The 15,162-nt window shown below is 36.1% G+C and overlaps 2 protein-coding genes across 5 annotated transcripts in view; one reads left to right on the forward strand and one right to left on the reverse strand.

Moving 5' to 3' along the window:
- The window catches only part of LOC110376672 (protein 4.1 homolog), a 74,819-nt gene extending 63,931 nt beyond the window's left edge, over positions 1 to 10,888 (reverse strand). For 2 of the 4 annotated variants that reach the window (XM_064041488.1, XM_064041487.1), the window contains exon 1: positions 10,477 to 10,886. The gene's annotated coding sequence lies outside the window, so the exon portion shown is untranslated. Of the gene's footprint in view, positions 1 to 10,476 lie in introns of all 4 variants that reach the window. The other 2 variants (XM_064041490.1, XM_064041489.1) reach the window with 2 other exon arrangements.
- A 368-nt stretch (positions 10,889 to 11,256) lies between these two features.
- Positions 11,257 to 15,022, forward strand: LOC110376673 (vacuolar protein sorting-associated protein 28 homolog). The gene is made up of 7 exons (XM_064041491.1): positions 11,257 to 11,430; positions 11,503 to 11,563; positions 12,139 to 12,334; positions 12,722 to 12,823; positions 13,113 to 13,247; positions 13,680 to 13,826; positions 14,258 to 15,022. The coding sequence occupies exons 1-6, from the start codon at positions 11,424 to 11,426 to the stop codon at positions 13,809 to 13,811; spliced, it is 633 nt and encodes a 210-aa protein (XP_063897561.1). The 5' UTR covers positions 11,257 to 11,423; the 3' UTR covers positions 13,812 to 13,826; positions 14,258 to 15,022.
- The last annotated feature ends 140 nt before the right edge of the window (positions 15,023 to 15,162 follow it).

Genomic DNA, 15,162 nt, shown 5'->3' on the forward strand with positions numbered 1-15,162 from the left:
TTAATCATTTGAAAGTATTTTAGCGTCATTGACCTTTGTTATTCTTGCGAATATTCTTAGTGGTCAGACAGAGAACTTCACATTATAGGATGGTGACGTAAGCAAAGGCTTCGTTCGAGCATGCTCACTGTGGCAATGGTTTAAATATAGAAAATGATAACATTATCCTACATGGTAAACAAGTTAGTTTTGTTTGGTGTCGAGTTACTCAATTAGGATCACGTAGGCAACTATCGTGATTTGCTGACGTATTGAATGACACATATTCATTTCTTATAGATATTTTTACGTAGAAATAAATAACCTTCAAAAGAACCCAAAAGAATGCATAACGTTTACTAGATTTTGCCTTACCAGCGCCCAAAAATCGTTTGTAAACTGAATATTTATTTTATTTGGTCCCTAAAGTCACAAAAGAAATCAATTCGTTATTTGCCACATTAATGAGAACTGGTTATTTAATTAATGTTGCATTCTAATTTAGCTTTAATTTTAGGATCAAAGAAATTCCTTATAGTGCTAATGATTTATTAAAACTCATAAACTCAGCAGGAAATTAAAAATAATAGTATATTTAAAGGAAATTAGCGATAAATTATTGCTATATTTATATACGGTACAGGAAAAAACATGCATATTGCTGTGAAATGCGTGGGACGGAAGGATTTTTCATTATTAACGATACATTCGTGATAGTCAATCACGATTACTCATTAGTACATCCAATTTAATTACAAATCAAAAACATCACTTCAGTGTACTATTTATTTTACATAGATTCTCACAGACATAAAGCGAGACATTTTCATAACAATTTCACAATTTGCGGCACACACCGTGCCAACAATTTTGACGAAGATGTTTTTACGATGCGATGCATGAATAACAAAACACGATTCTCACACAAAATCGCTTCATTCTTGTAAACAACCGTTTCTATGGCAACGGTACCAAGTATGAGTTGGCAACGCGAGCTGTAATCTAGGCGGGCTAGACCGGCGCCCACGCACCGAGCCGAGTCAAACGTAGGCGAATAGGTAATTGTTAGGGATGATAGATTCGACTGCGATGGATGTCAGTCATGATCAAGAACCACATTTGCGTACTGCGAAGGTCAAAGTTGAAGTGCCTGTATCCGTGTGTTTAACTTGTATTGTTGATTGAAGCTACGACAGACAAGGAGAAATTTATAAACATGCTCATTTATTATAGCGTTCAAACTCAATTTTAAACAATAATTCAATTTTCGGTGAAAGTTTTGCCTCACTGTATAGCGATCATGCGCAAATAACAATAAATCTTTGCATTAATACCAATCAATTGATGATATGATACTTCATAGAAACCTACTAAACGTGTGACCTCATAAACAGAAACCTTCAAAATGAACGTCGAAATGTTTTCCTTGGACAGCCCTACAGGCAAATATACTAAACGCCAGTAACTACATAACTGGTCTCATTGTCCAACAGTTTGGGCACGGAACACCTTAGTTTGTTTCAATTCCCCTGACAGCTCAGGATGTGCAAGTTAACAAATCTGACAGCAGCTACAACCACGCAACTGTCTTCGTGATATGATTCGTGAAGCGAGCGGATATTTACGTGAAACTCCATTATAATGTTGCACAATAACAGAAATAATACAATGCGTTGCGTATGAATAGGTTTATTTTAGAATAGACCCTGTGGTGAAACTTTAGTTTTAAAAACTGCCGGTGCAACTTTCGCGACCATTTTATCGGTGCAGCAAACTATTTCTGCAACTTTTAATCATATGTGTGGAATCCAGCCATGCATCTCATTCCAGTTCAAACCACAACCATCTATAAGACATCCAGACATGTAATAAATAAACCTGTCTAAGGCCACATTATACTTGCAAAGGCTCCACAAACAACCCCTTACGAAGTCGTCAATACACAGTTAATCAAGTTCCATTTACAACGCCATTGCAGGCTCAACCATATTCAATTAACTGGATCTGACGGGTTAACTGGCTGCGAGGAGGAAACGTCTGTCCGTTATGACAGCCATGTGGCCACTTTATAGGTAACTATCAGGAATTTGTTATGAGGGCTTAATTTGTGACTGTGCCAATGAGTAACGGTGGTCTATTAAAGGGTTCTGCTTTGAAGAAGTCATTCCATATAATTGGAAGTTCTTTAAGTATTACTTTTCTAAATAATGTAGCACAGAAACAAATGAAATAATCCCTATGGTATTTTGCCGCTTTAATTAAGTTCAGTAAAGCTGGCGGGATCATGTTGCATCAGTTAATTCAATAAAGGAGAGCGCAGATGCGCAATTTCGCGCAAAACAAAAACTGACGCATCCTTTTTGGGGTCAAGCAAATATTCATCAACTGGTTTACGACACTTTATTTATGATTCCCACAATTTTATGTTTGTGCAGACTGAATTTATTTTACAGTTCTTCAGTTTTTGCTGTCACAGGATTCACATTCATTTCTGGAATGAGTCCAAATGCATTCTGAGAACACAATTAATTTGGAGCCACTTAAAAACGTACTAGTGTCTCCATGAGTCGGATGACGTATGGCGTCATCTTATGGTGTAATCAGTGAGGAGCCGACTCCATGTGGGATGATATTAATAGGCGTGTCAGGGACTCCGTACATGCCGTTGTCATAAAAAGCGCAAACGCTAAAATAATGCTCCAATTATTTTATTTACATTCAGTGAAGCCATAAAATAGAAACTATAACATAAATTAATAGTAACGATGTGAAAATGAGAATAAATAATATTGACATGCATCGGAATGTATGGCTGTGTGAAAATAAGCATTGGGCGTCTGACATCCGCTATTTTCAGACGCGCGATGTTATCATAACAAACGTTTGAGAATTTGTGTTTGTTTATAATGTAGGACACATTTTCACAACTAGTACTATGTCATATGACCGACTGACTCATGTTTCGAATGATAGTCATGCATTTCTTCGGGGTTAGATAAAGGCTAAAGAAATTACAAAGGATCAATTCCCAAGAAAATGCGATAAAATCTACAAGCACAAACAATAACAAAGCGTTTGCTTTATCTTTAGCATCAATTAAGCTGAATCTGTGTGCACAATCACATGTAACGTTATCTGAGAGCAAATAGATGAGAAAAACTGTGCCAGCGATAACGCACAGCTGATGGGGTAATCTGATACTACGCAACATAGTAAATAGATATAGTGAATTCTTGACCTAGTAGAAACTAACATTATAGAGGGAATTTTTTTATTTGTGCCTGAAAACTCCGAAGCTAATGAACTGATTTGAAAAATTCTTTCACTGTTGGGAAGCTACTATGCACCCCGTGGGACATAGTCTATATGTATTTTACTCAGGTACGGGAAGAAAAAAACAGTTAACCTAAGTGGTTAACTGATTTCTTTACGTAAGACGGTTATAACATTTCGGAAACGCAAGTCTGAAAGTTGTTTATATTGGACAGTAATTGCCTAGAGATGTCAAAGAGTGACGAAAACTGAAGTAAACAAAATCGTATACTTTCAGGAACTAGAACACATCATCGAAATAAACTACATACATTAACGCAAAACCGGACGCGAACATCATCTTAACTGAATATTTTAACCTACTTATTGTGTAAACTAATAAACAGCTTTTTAGAATCATCGTCTTCGGTTAGTTAACTGGCTCATCCTGTGTATACGTCGCTATAATCATCGATAAGATCAAACCATTCGAGATAACGCACATCACTAGGTTACGAAATATGACAGTCTCTACAGTCAGTAACTAGATGAAAACAACTGTCAGTTCGCTCATATAAAAAATATTGACTAGGAGAGTGGAGTCAGTTTCCTTGACATGTTACGCAAAGCATAATTATATTTCTAGACGTTATCATTGGTCTTCAAAAATTTAATGTGTAAAGAAAATAAAAATGAACTGCACTTTGCCTTAGGACCGCGACTCTGAAGTTCATATGGCTAGCAGTCAAGTAAATAAAAGAAAGGTCACACGCATACAGAATTCTAAAATATAAAACGTCACCGGATTAGCAAGTTGAAGTGGCAATGGGCTGGGCATATTGCTCGCAGAGCAGATGACCGATGGGGTCGAAAAGTGCTCGAGCGGAGACCACGGACTAGCAAGCGCAGCGTAGGACGTCCACCAACAAGGTGGACAGACGATCCCATAAAGATCGCCGGAAGACGATCCAACAGGTATCCAGGTCGCATCCAACAGGTATCTGCGGAGATCTAAGGGGGAGGTTGAGATGATGATGATGATGAAAACGTCACCTAAGTAAATTCAGATGATTAGTGTTGATTTTCAGCATAGTTTTATCCCAAAAATGGATACAATGAAAACATTTTGATCTATTTAAAGCTTCTTGTGTATAAAGAGTTAATATTTATAAAAACAAGCAAAGACTAACATAATGAGCGGCGATAAAGATATCTTAGTGTAAACAATGTCAAATGAGTCACAGTGTGAAATAGCTGCGTGTCTGTGTGAGTGTCAGATAACGCACACATGCACGTGACGGATATACGAGGACTATTAGTAAAATGTTGTGATATGTCTGTGAATGAGAACGCGGACGGAATAATTGTTACCAGACTTTTTGCCACACAAATGGGCAATAGTTTTTACTGACAGCAGTAATCAACTGTCTTGTTTTTTCTGGCTCTGGAGGCGGAAGTTTCTACAATTATCGTTTAAAATACATCCTTTTTCACAACAAAATAACGATCGTTCAAAAATTTCATAAGACAACAGCCCCAGAAAGTCAAACAGCGTAAATTCAAGTTGGGCGTGTTTCTAGACGATTATCCAGAAAACGCCACAGTTTCCGTTGGCATATTTACAATTCCCTCTTGATTGATCGCTTTCTCCATTGACGATACGCTTACAGTAATATACATTGAAAAGGCGCCAAACGGGCCAATGTTATGTTTATTGTGAAACAACAATAATCCTAATTCCCAAGATATAGGCCAACAAAATAACTGATAACGTAATAATCTATTCTGATATACCGCTGTTTCACAAAGCTAGACATAACGTCTGTTGGCGGATATTAATAAACTGTAATGGCTCACTACTAAACGGATTTTTATGACCATATTTAAGGATATTTGACCCCAAAACTGGGCTATAATGCAGTTGGTACACGTCCTGCGGTGTTACACGCACCCTGCTTCGACGTGTCCCATAAAATACAGTTACAGGCCTTACGGGGGGCCAAATGTGACCACAAAAGGCACATCAGATGTTTACAACAAGAGTTTTCTTTGAGGACATACACGTGAGCCGCATTTGTGAAGGTATCGTTAGTGCAATGATCCCGGTTAAGAGGCTGCGGTCACAGCTTGTCGCTATAAACACATCTGCGGTCTATGTGGTTAGAAAGAAAGGAGAAGAATCTAAGCAATAGTTGTTGTCAAGGAAACTATTTCATTGTAGAGGATGGAAAGTGCGGATCTTGAGAGGAAATCCCACACGTTTGTTGTTTGTTTATCCAGCTACAATCTCATTGAGTACTATGTATTCACAATGGCATACAATAACGCCACATAGACGCCAGCACAATCATCGCAGACCGTAATTCAGTAACTGCTAAGATTTTATCGGAGCAAAAATAAGTATGAGCTCGGCTGTTAATTGGTACAATTGGGTAGCAAGTAATTATGTCAAAGCTTTTGAACTACGTGAATTATTTGAGGACAAATTGTTGTGCATTCGCGAAGAAATATTGGAGTTAATTGGAATTGAGCTGCGTCCGTGTCAAGGACTCCAAGGAATTAGATTGATGAGGATCTCTTTGTTGACCATTTGCGAATCAGTGGACTTTTGACAATTATTTCACACGCCAGCGAATTTTATGTTCTGCGCTATTTAATTAACGAAGTTTCTTGGTCTCATGACAGCCAATTATTCCCAATGGAAAGAAAAGAATATGTAACCGGTAATTTTGCCAACAGCAAATTCAAGTACCTAATGAATGAATAATCGTATTGCTATTTACTACACACAAGAACCAAAATGGTATAGGCGGACACCTATAACTTGCCATAATTGCCTAGTTAAGGTCCTCGGTGGAGACGAGCGGGACTTGCGACCGCCGAGCACATCGAGCGCATCTAAATGACATGCTTAAAGCAAGTACCTGGCATAATCACAACGTGGAACGACTGCCGACCAGTGTGTGTTCACGCCTTTAACTTGCTTTGTGGTTATAGGCACAGCGGGAATTAAGAGGGGTCCTTAAAAAGGGTATTCTTTAAATGAATTCTAAATTTTAGATCCACGAGTTGTTCAAGATCTGCCAATAGTGGAATTCGATTGATGAATACTTTAAAACGCGAGAGTGTAAAAAAGTGTGCAAAAGGACCAGTTTCCTTCTAATAATTGGAATAAGAAAACCAGTTCCAAAAGCTGTCGGCACTTCTTCGTATCGTGTGTAGCGAGGATCGCTAACGATTGTGTGAATTACAAGACAGATTAGTTTACAAAGCCGTCTAAACTATCACCAGTCATTCATACTATTTCCATCTTCGCGCTACGCATACCGCATTAGCCGCCATTAACAAAATAAACAGCCCAGCTCACGCTCAAGCGGCTTCATATAAACAAGCTGTTAATTAATATAGTATTCTAAGCACTGGCCGTCACGGAAGTTTTGTTTTAGAAGCGCTAATGGTGGCCACTGATGGATTGTTGCGAAACAATGGCGAATCAATAGGAAATTAGGAGGAAAAATTTTAATTGTTGTAATTTGATGCTTTAGCTGCGCATGAAGTAAGGCCACCTTAATCATAATGATCGAATTAAAAACTGCTTTCAGTAAATACTATGTACAAAATTCCATTGCAATTTTGTAAGACTTTCTAAGTATACTAGAGGATCACAGGAAGACTGCATCTGCACAAACTTGTTTCAGAAACACTTAAAGCATTTCCGATTGTGAAAGTGTTACTCGTAAATGATGCAGGTGTTGGCTATATCCAGCTAACTAAATCCATCGGTTCATTCATACATGACCGCGCTTGACTTCATTCAGTTTCTAGTCAATAAGCTTTGGAAAAGCGAAATGAAACTACGTTGTAGCTCTAATTAGTCTTTGTTTTGGATAGGAAAATTGACAGAGCATACCTACGACATGACGTTATTTCAACTAATTGACAGGGTTGTGGCATTAATCTAACGTAATAAACTGTAGTGGACAAAATTCGTCATGTCATTGAACTGACCTACACGCAATCATTCAAACAATTACTTCGTTCTAGGTACTGCTTTTTATACAAAAAACTTTATCTTAGTATAAAACTCAGTAAATACAAGAGGTATGACGACATTCTCTCAGCCAAGTCAAGTGGTTTTTATGAGAACGATGCGCTGTCATTTTACGAATTTTAAATCCAACTTTATTGCAGAGATGGAGTTCTGACTTGCATGTTGGAGACTCTTGAGTCTTGAGGCCTCACGTTATATTAAAATTAAAGTACGATACATAATAACGTAAATAAGATACGTGTGAGTCATTTACACTTTTTGTGCTAAAGGATCAATATAAGTGTAAAATCGTGACGACCGACATTAATACATGACGAACTTTCTATAAAAACTTCAATTCTGACGAATTTTTTTACACATTGACCGAGTGTTTTGACAGTTTTGAACCCTTCAAAGCTTTCATAAGAGCGTATTTCTGCCTGTGGAAAAAAAATGTCGCGTGGTTTTAGGTGGCATCTTTTGTACCGGTAGTTGTCAATTGTTTCCTGTCGCTCATATACCTAAAACGGTAAATGAAACACTCATGATACTAATCTCGTTATGACTAATTACAAAATTAAATCACGGTCCTGTATAGCTGACGACTTACCGGAACAGATGAACTAACATGCTCGGAAGCCCGGAGGTCAGACCAACGTACCTACCATTACTCACAAATCATATAATCTGTGTTATAAAACTGATATCATGACATTATTTCTATTTATGTATATGACATGTAGTGTAAATGATGTTGAACCGGTTCTCTTGGTTTCGATACGAATTTTAAAGAATTGCTGGTTTGGTGCTATCTACATAATTATAACCACGAAATATTTTTTGGCCAGTAAAAGATAAGGCAGTGCGTTCAGTATAAAATATAGCTTTGGCAATTATTATGTAGGCATCCACGGAGTATTCAAATGTATTCTATCGTACCTATAAGTGATTTTACGTAAATGCGTTTACGAAGACATCTAAGTGCGGATATTATACAGTTTTCTTCATAGACATCTGATTATTACATGTGTCTGCACGAGGAAATACACTGATTTTACAGCATGTAATATTCTACATACCATCCGCCGCAATCGAGCAAAAAGTCCAACAAAAGAGAACAAAGCAATAAAAATATACGACATCGAGATACAACGTTACACATTGTAATAAAAGCTAAAAAAACAAGCGCACGAGCAGTTGTGATTCGCTGCGGCCATCATGCATTTACAAATGGAGCATTTTTATATTAGGCAATCACAAAACCTGACATGATGTCATGAGGAAACCGCGGCCATGTCTTATCAGCATGATGTCACCGCAAAAAGGTCGAGGTTGGCTTGAACTTGATTTCTAAACTATTATATTTCTTCTTTATACAAGCCAGTGATTGTAACTAAAAGGTTATTGACTGGGAAGGCTGATAAGGTTTTTTTTTTCAAAGGTTATGTGAACCCTTATTGATAAGGTTGAATAATGGAATGTTTGATGTCAGCATTTTAAATAAACTGATAAATACTTTCTTAATTATGACATTATTCTGTTTAAGTAATTTGTTTTTATTTTAACTGAAATACTTAGCATTCTTGATACTTTTCATGGGTATCTTTATTTCTGATAGAAAAAAATAGCTTACAAAGTAAAATGTATGTAAATATTAAATTTTCAAGGTTGTATCACCATAGAAGGCTGTACTGCAATGATTAAGCATCATTGTGTCTACTATGTAACAATACTAACATTGTACTTGTGTGGAGTTGTGTATATACATCCATAAACACAGCTGTATGCACGTTTATTTATTTTGCAAACTAGAGTTCAATCTGTTAAAAAAGTTATTACACTCTGAAAAGACCTCTCAATTGCAGAAAGCGAGCACTTTAAGTGCTCTAAGTTAAAAATAATAGAAGTCATTACATTTTGTCATCCAAAACGACTGTTTTGTCGTTTTGGATTATCTTATTTGAAAAGATCTTACATTGTTAAGAAGCTATCCCTGAAATGGGATGTAGGTGAAAACTCTGGAAGCAGCTAGTTTTATTAAACTTACGATCCCAATTGCAGTAAATAATTATACCATAACATAGTTTAAAATGCAATCTACCAGTAACTACCACATTGAGCTTATTAATTTTCCACCCAATCTCACAAATTAATGACATTTTAAAATTATTGTGTAAAATAAATGAGGGCCTCAAACATAATGCTTTGATAAGCACACAATAAGCCTGATTTGCGTTTAATTGTAAATATAATTAGGTATGAAATGAGTAACAATACCAACATTATCCTTAAAATATATTTTTCATACACATTTGTGTACTATAACGGGAAAGGATATTTATAAATAGCCATGATAAAAATAAATTGGTTTGTAAACTTAATATTTCAATAACTATAATATGTTTCATATATGTTTAGATTAATTGTAATGTAATGTGTACGATGTTTTTAACTCAATCACCGAAAGACATAATATACAGTTCATGTCAAAGAAATGTTCTTTCGATTTTTATTTCATCAATATGACTACAATTGATGCTAATGACTTTATATCCTACATAATAAGTTAGTCTAATTAGCAAGTATTCTGCTAATGAACTTATTACAAATTACACAGAACAGATCAGATTCTAGTAAGTAGATAATGATTTTAAGAGATTAATAAATTTACCAGGTATTGTGTTTCATTATCTTTTGTATACTAGATTGTAACACTTGTCTCTTAGTATTTTAGTGGAATATATATAGTGTTAGAAACTTTTTAGAGCATTTTACTGGTGTTTATGACAAAATAAGTACTCTTAAAACCATCTGCAGCCTCCCAAAACATTTCCTAGCAGTCTAAAACAGCTTTTAACTGTGTATAAAAGTGCAGCGATGTGAAACGTGCCAAAGTTGTAAACAGTTCGCGTCTCAGTACCAGCCTACTGGCCAAAAGTGGGACAACCGGCACCGCGCCCAGGAACCCCGCCCGCTCACCGCGAACGCATTCCAATAAGAAAAACAACTTTTTTACTACACAAACTCTTCACGAAAACTACATTATCTTATCCAACACGTCTTTTACTCCATCTAAAACAGTTTATACAACTTAGCGACATCGACAAAGCAACGGAAACGCAAAAACAAGCCGTTGCTACCTTCGTATGTTCGTATGCCGCTGCAAAACGGTATTACGGTAAACAAGTTTTCAATGAGAATTGCATAAAAATTACCTGTTGATCAACAAGATCCCATTAAACACTGCACCGGCGACTCCAGAGACCTGTAGATTTTGCACTCGATGATTTTTCAGCACGTAAACACAACGGTCTCACAAAAGGAAGAACTGGTAATAACACAACCACGAATCCACCTTTAGACGCACTGTATCACAATACACCTTTTGTGTCCGGTGATGAGTTTATTATGTGAATAATTCGCACTCGGACTGTCTACAACAATTTTCATTCATCGCAAGGTGAAATCATTCGAGGCGAGTGGCAGTTGGTGAAGAAACTACGAGCGCGGGCGGCAGGGAGCGCGCGCGTCATCCGCCATATTGGAGGATTACGTCATTCTGTCGTTATTTCTTTTTTACATGAGTAAGCTTGGAAAACTGGTTTTTCTACCAAGTTGGTAACGGCTCTTTACATTTCGTATTGGTTGTTCCTGTAAGTGTATCCGAATACGTTTTATTCCATTCGTTCTTTTATATCATTCTTTTTAGTTCATTCGTTCAGTGAGTATTGCCAGTTAACAAAATTACTTACAAATAAGAGGTAAAAATATTTATTTTGGTTATCGTAGTAGGTATTCGTCGAATATTGTGTTCTGAGAGAGAACACACAAACACTTATGTTGAAATTGTTACATTTTGTTGAGATAAAGCGTTTTTAATTTTTAACCTACTTCAAACACGAAACAGATTCTTCTGAACAAATCAATTTTTTTGCTAGATCCAAAAAAATATACTTTGGTCGTAGGGATATTTTATTCATAAGACTGACAATCTCTATTTTAAAGTGTCAAAATTGATAAGATTGTGGACTATGTGTCATCGTTTTGTTGTTTAATTTTATAAATAAATTGCAAAGTTAATCTTACATTACGAATAATTGGATACAGGTTTTGAAAAAAACATTACTGGGCTTATTATTTTCTTGGGAGCTTAGGCTACAAAATGCAAGGTAATTGTTTTCGTCATATTTGACCAAAAATGTCTTTGTTTTTAGTTTTCTAATGTAATTACTAATTTTCAGACACAAGACCAGAGTTATACGAGGAGGTGAAGCTCTACAGAAATGCTAGGGAACGTGAAAAGTAAGTGTAACTCCTGCGTCATTATTTGTAAAAATTATCAACTTGTAACTCTTATTTTTTCCTTGTGACTGAGATAACATTATTTTTTATCCTCTGGTTAAACAAAACTTTATCTTTTTCAATATTTACATAGCTTTAACTTCATATTTCAATGTTCATGCCCAATGCGTCATGTACATATGGTAGAATATACTTTAATCAATTGCAAAAGGTACAGGATATCCTGTTTAACAGAAATTAGATTAGAGTATTACTAAATTAAATTGCCTTACAAAACACTCCATAGAATAAACAATGATTCATCTGGTGGCAGTTCCCAGCTAAACACATAGGAAATGGTGAAGGGCAGTGTGTTTGGAGCTTTATTTAATAAAATTGACCTTTCTAATCCTAATGGCTAATTATCATACACCAGCTGTTTTCCCATGGTTTCATCCATCTCCCATTGGAACTTCTTTCTATAATGAAAAAAAATATAGCACAACATATAGTAATTATTCAAAAGGTTTAGTGGTTTTGGAGGTTCCCCCTTTCAATATAATATAAATAAATAAGACTTTTATTCATGCCCGTAGGCACGACAATATGGCAGAGTTGTATGCCGTAGTCAGCACATTACAGCACCTGGAGAAGGCGTACATGAGGGACTGTGTGCGCGCTCAGGAGTACACTGCGGCGTGCAGCCGACTCCTCGTACAGTATAAGGTGGCCTTCAAGCAAGTGCAGGCTGATGAGTTTCCTAACATTGAGGCTTTTGTGGCTAAGTATAGGGTGAGTTGTAAGAAATTTAGATATTTAGAGATTGTTTTGGTTAGAAGTCTACACTAATGCACAGTAATACACTAGACTGTGGTTTTATAGGTATTAATTAATAGAAAGAAGCAGTAACATTAACCTCTTGAATGCTGCCAATTAGAGAACAATAGAGAATTGTGAAAACATTGTGTCTCGCATAGATCTGCGCACTGGCATACAAGGGGTTAAGCTAGTTTCTAAATAAATAAATCGTTGATTAAATTCAATACTAGGAAGTTGTACAAGTGATACCACTGTACAATAAAAACGATTGAGAATTCTATCCAAATACTAGCAGCATTGCAGAGATTGCATTAACTGCAAAGATTATTCCTAATATTGATTTTATGTATGTATTTCCAGCTGGACTGCCCGGCAGCTCTGGAGAGGATAAGAGAGAACAAACCAAACCTGATCAAGGATGACAAGGGCAACACTAACAAATACATTGCTGAGATTGTTTCAGTAAGTACATACATTGTGATAGAAGCTTCACCACATTTCATACACTTAGTGATAATACCACTCAAGTATGAGTACCTATACAACTTTTCTAAGTTTGTAAGTATGTCTTCGATGCCAAAGACCAATTAAAGGTCATGGAACACATCTTGAGGAGACCTAGACTATCATATCCGAAATCACTGACCTTTGCCTTGAACCTTGACTGTGAATTTTTCCCAAAGGTGAAAATGGTATTTATTTCTTACTGCAATCTGTTATCACAGTCTTAACATATATTTTTCACTACCAGCTTTTCATAACCCTGATGGACAAGCTCCGCCTGGAGTTCCGCGCGATGGACATGATACAGCCGGAGCTGCGAGACCTCCGCGACACCATGGACCGCCTCATCATGCTGCCTGAGGACTTTGAAGGAAAGGTCAAGGTACGAACAGCTTCTCTTTGATAATCCGAGTTTAGACAGCTTGTTGGCCCCAGCATCTGTTCTCTCTAAGGAGATCAATCAGTTGCTCGGGACATAATGTTCTCCCAGCCGATTATCTACGGCGGCTGTTCTCATGTGAGGGGATTAGCCAACTGTGCAGGATATAATATTATAATGTACATACAAGCATTACCAGACATAATGTGTGTGTATCAATCACCAACTTCCAGACTCCATTTACAGCAGTCACGCTAGACGACTACTTGACCAGCTCTTCTTTTAATGGCTAGGTTCAAAACAACATTAATAAAAAAAATTGAGATTTTCTTAATTGACATAATCATACATGTGCATCACATTGTCCTACAGGTACAATTAGTATCAGATGTTCATTCAATGAGTTTTTTTTATCATTCTTTATCTTTCCCACAGGTACAAGAGTGGGTAGACAAGCTATCAGAGATGTCGGCATCGGACGAGCTGTCAGAGAGCCAGGTGCGACAGCTGCTGTTCGACCTGGAGACCTCGTACGGAGCCTTCAACAAGTTCCTGCACAAGGACTAGAGAGATATATCAACGGTAAGGATATTTCTTTAATCAGCCCTTCACTAAGCAGCTCCAAGACTCGTCAGTTCAATGTGTGTTTATGTGATGCTGAATAATTTGTGTGTTTTTGTGAATGTGCCTAGACAGACTATGTGGCTGAAAAATTAACTTAATTTTGGAATAGACGAAAATAAAACAAAAAATTGAGCAAAATTGCAGTTTATGACAGGTGCAATCACCCGCTTCTCTTAAGAACTACTTCGCGCATCCGGATAAAAATTATCCTATACTATAGTCTTCCTTGATAAATGAGCTTATCAAACACCTAAATTTTTTATTTACTCAAACAAATAGAAAAACTTTTCAGCTTTATAAAATCAGAAAAGCAGTATTTTTAGCAGGCGTTCAGAAAACACGTCTGTAATATTTATATTTGCGCCATTTATATTTCCTTCTCGTTTCAGATGTGACCCGGCTCAAAAGCGTTGTGCATATTCACTGTAGCTTGTTATGTGTTTATATAAACTTATCATGTATACCTAAATTATGCCTCAACTATATTATTGTAATGTTTAAGTCTTGCATATCGATATTTTTAATATAGTTCGTTGGCACTTCTGTCCTATATTGACTTTAATTCACATGATAATTGAAATATCATGCTTTTAACGCGGTTACACAAAAAATACAAATATCCGAATTGAGGACTTCCTCCTTTTTTGGAAGTCCGTTAAAGAAAAGAGGTTAACTTTATAGATACATATTATTGTGATTATATCTCATCATTACCTTTATCTACTTAGATCAAAATAAATATTTAAAAAGTTCTGATAGAAAGAAAGAAATAAATTTTATTGCGCAACAATAGACGCATACACACACTTAAAATTAGGCACATTATACAGAAATATAACAACATATTGATGACAACATAGCAACGCAATAAACGAAGATTTAGGTTAAAAATATATTCTTCGTAAGACCCATAGTAGAGTAATTCAAAAGCGTCATCTGTGAGTTTATTTATTTGACTGGGTATCATTATAAATGCACTTTGAATATATCTAAAATGTAGATCTTTTATTCTTGATCAAATAAAACTGTATTATGTTAAGAAAATTCTCGGTTATTTGTTGTGAACTCAACAAAGTCACGATGTTATAGAATAGACAACTTGATGTCGTTATATTTAAGCGAATTTATTACAAATAAATTTTATATTCCACGTCCATATTTTGTTTTATTTCAAGTTCTATTTAGCCAAAAACATTATCAGCCTATATACATTTCCTTTTTTTTCTGTTTTCAGTAGGAATTCTAAGCTTATCCAATACACCATTTGCTTATGACATTAAATACTTTTTATATT

This window comes from Helicoverpa armigera, chromosome 25, assembly GCF_030705265.1.
Source record: "Helicoverpa armigera isolate CAAS_96S chromosome 25, ASM3070526v1, whole genome shotgun sequence".
Classification (NCBI taxonomy): domain Eukaryota; kingdom Metazoa; phylum Arthropoda; class Insecta; order Lepidoptera; family Noctuidae; genus Helicoverpa; species Helicoverpa armigera.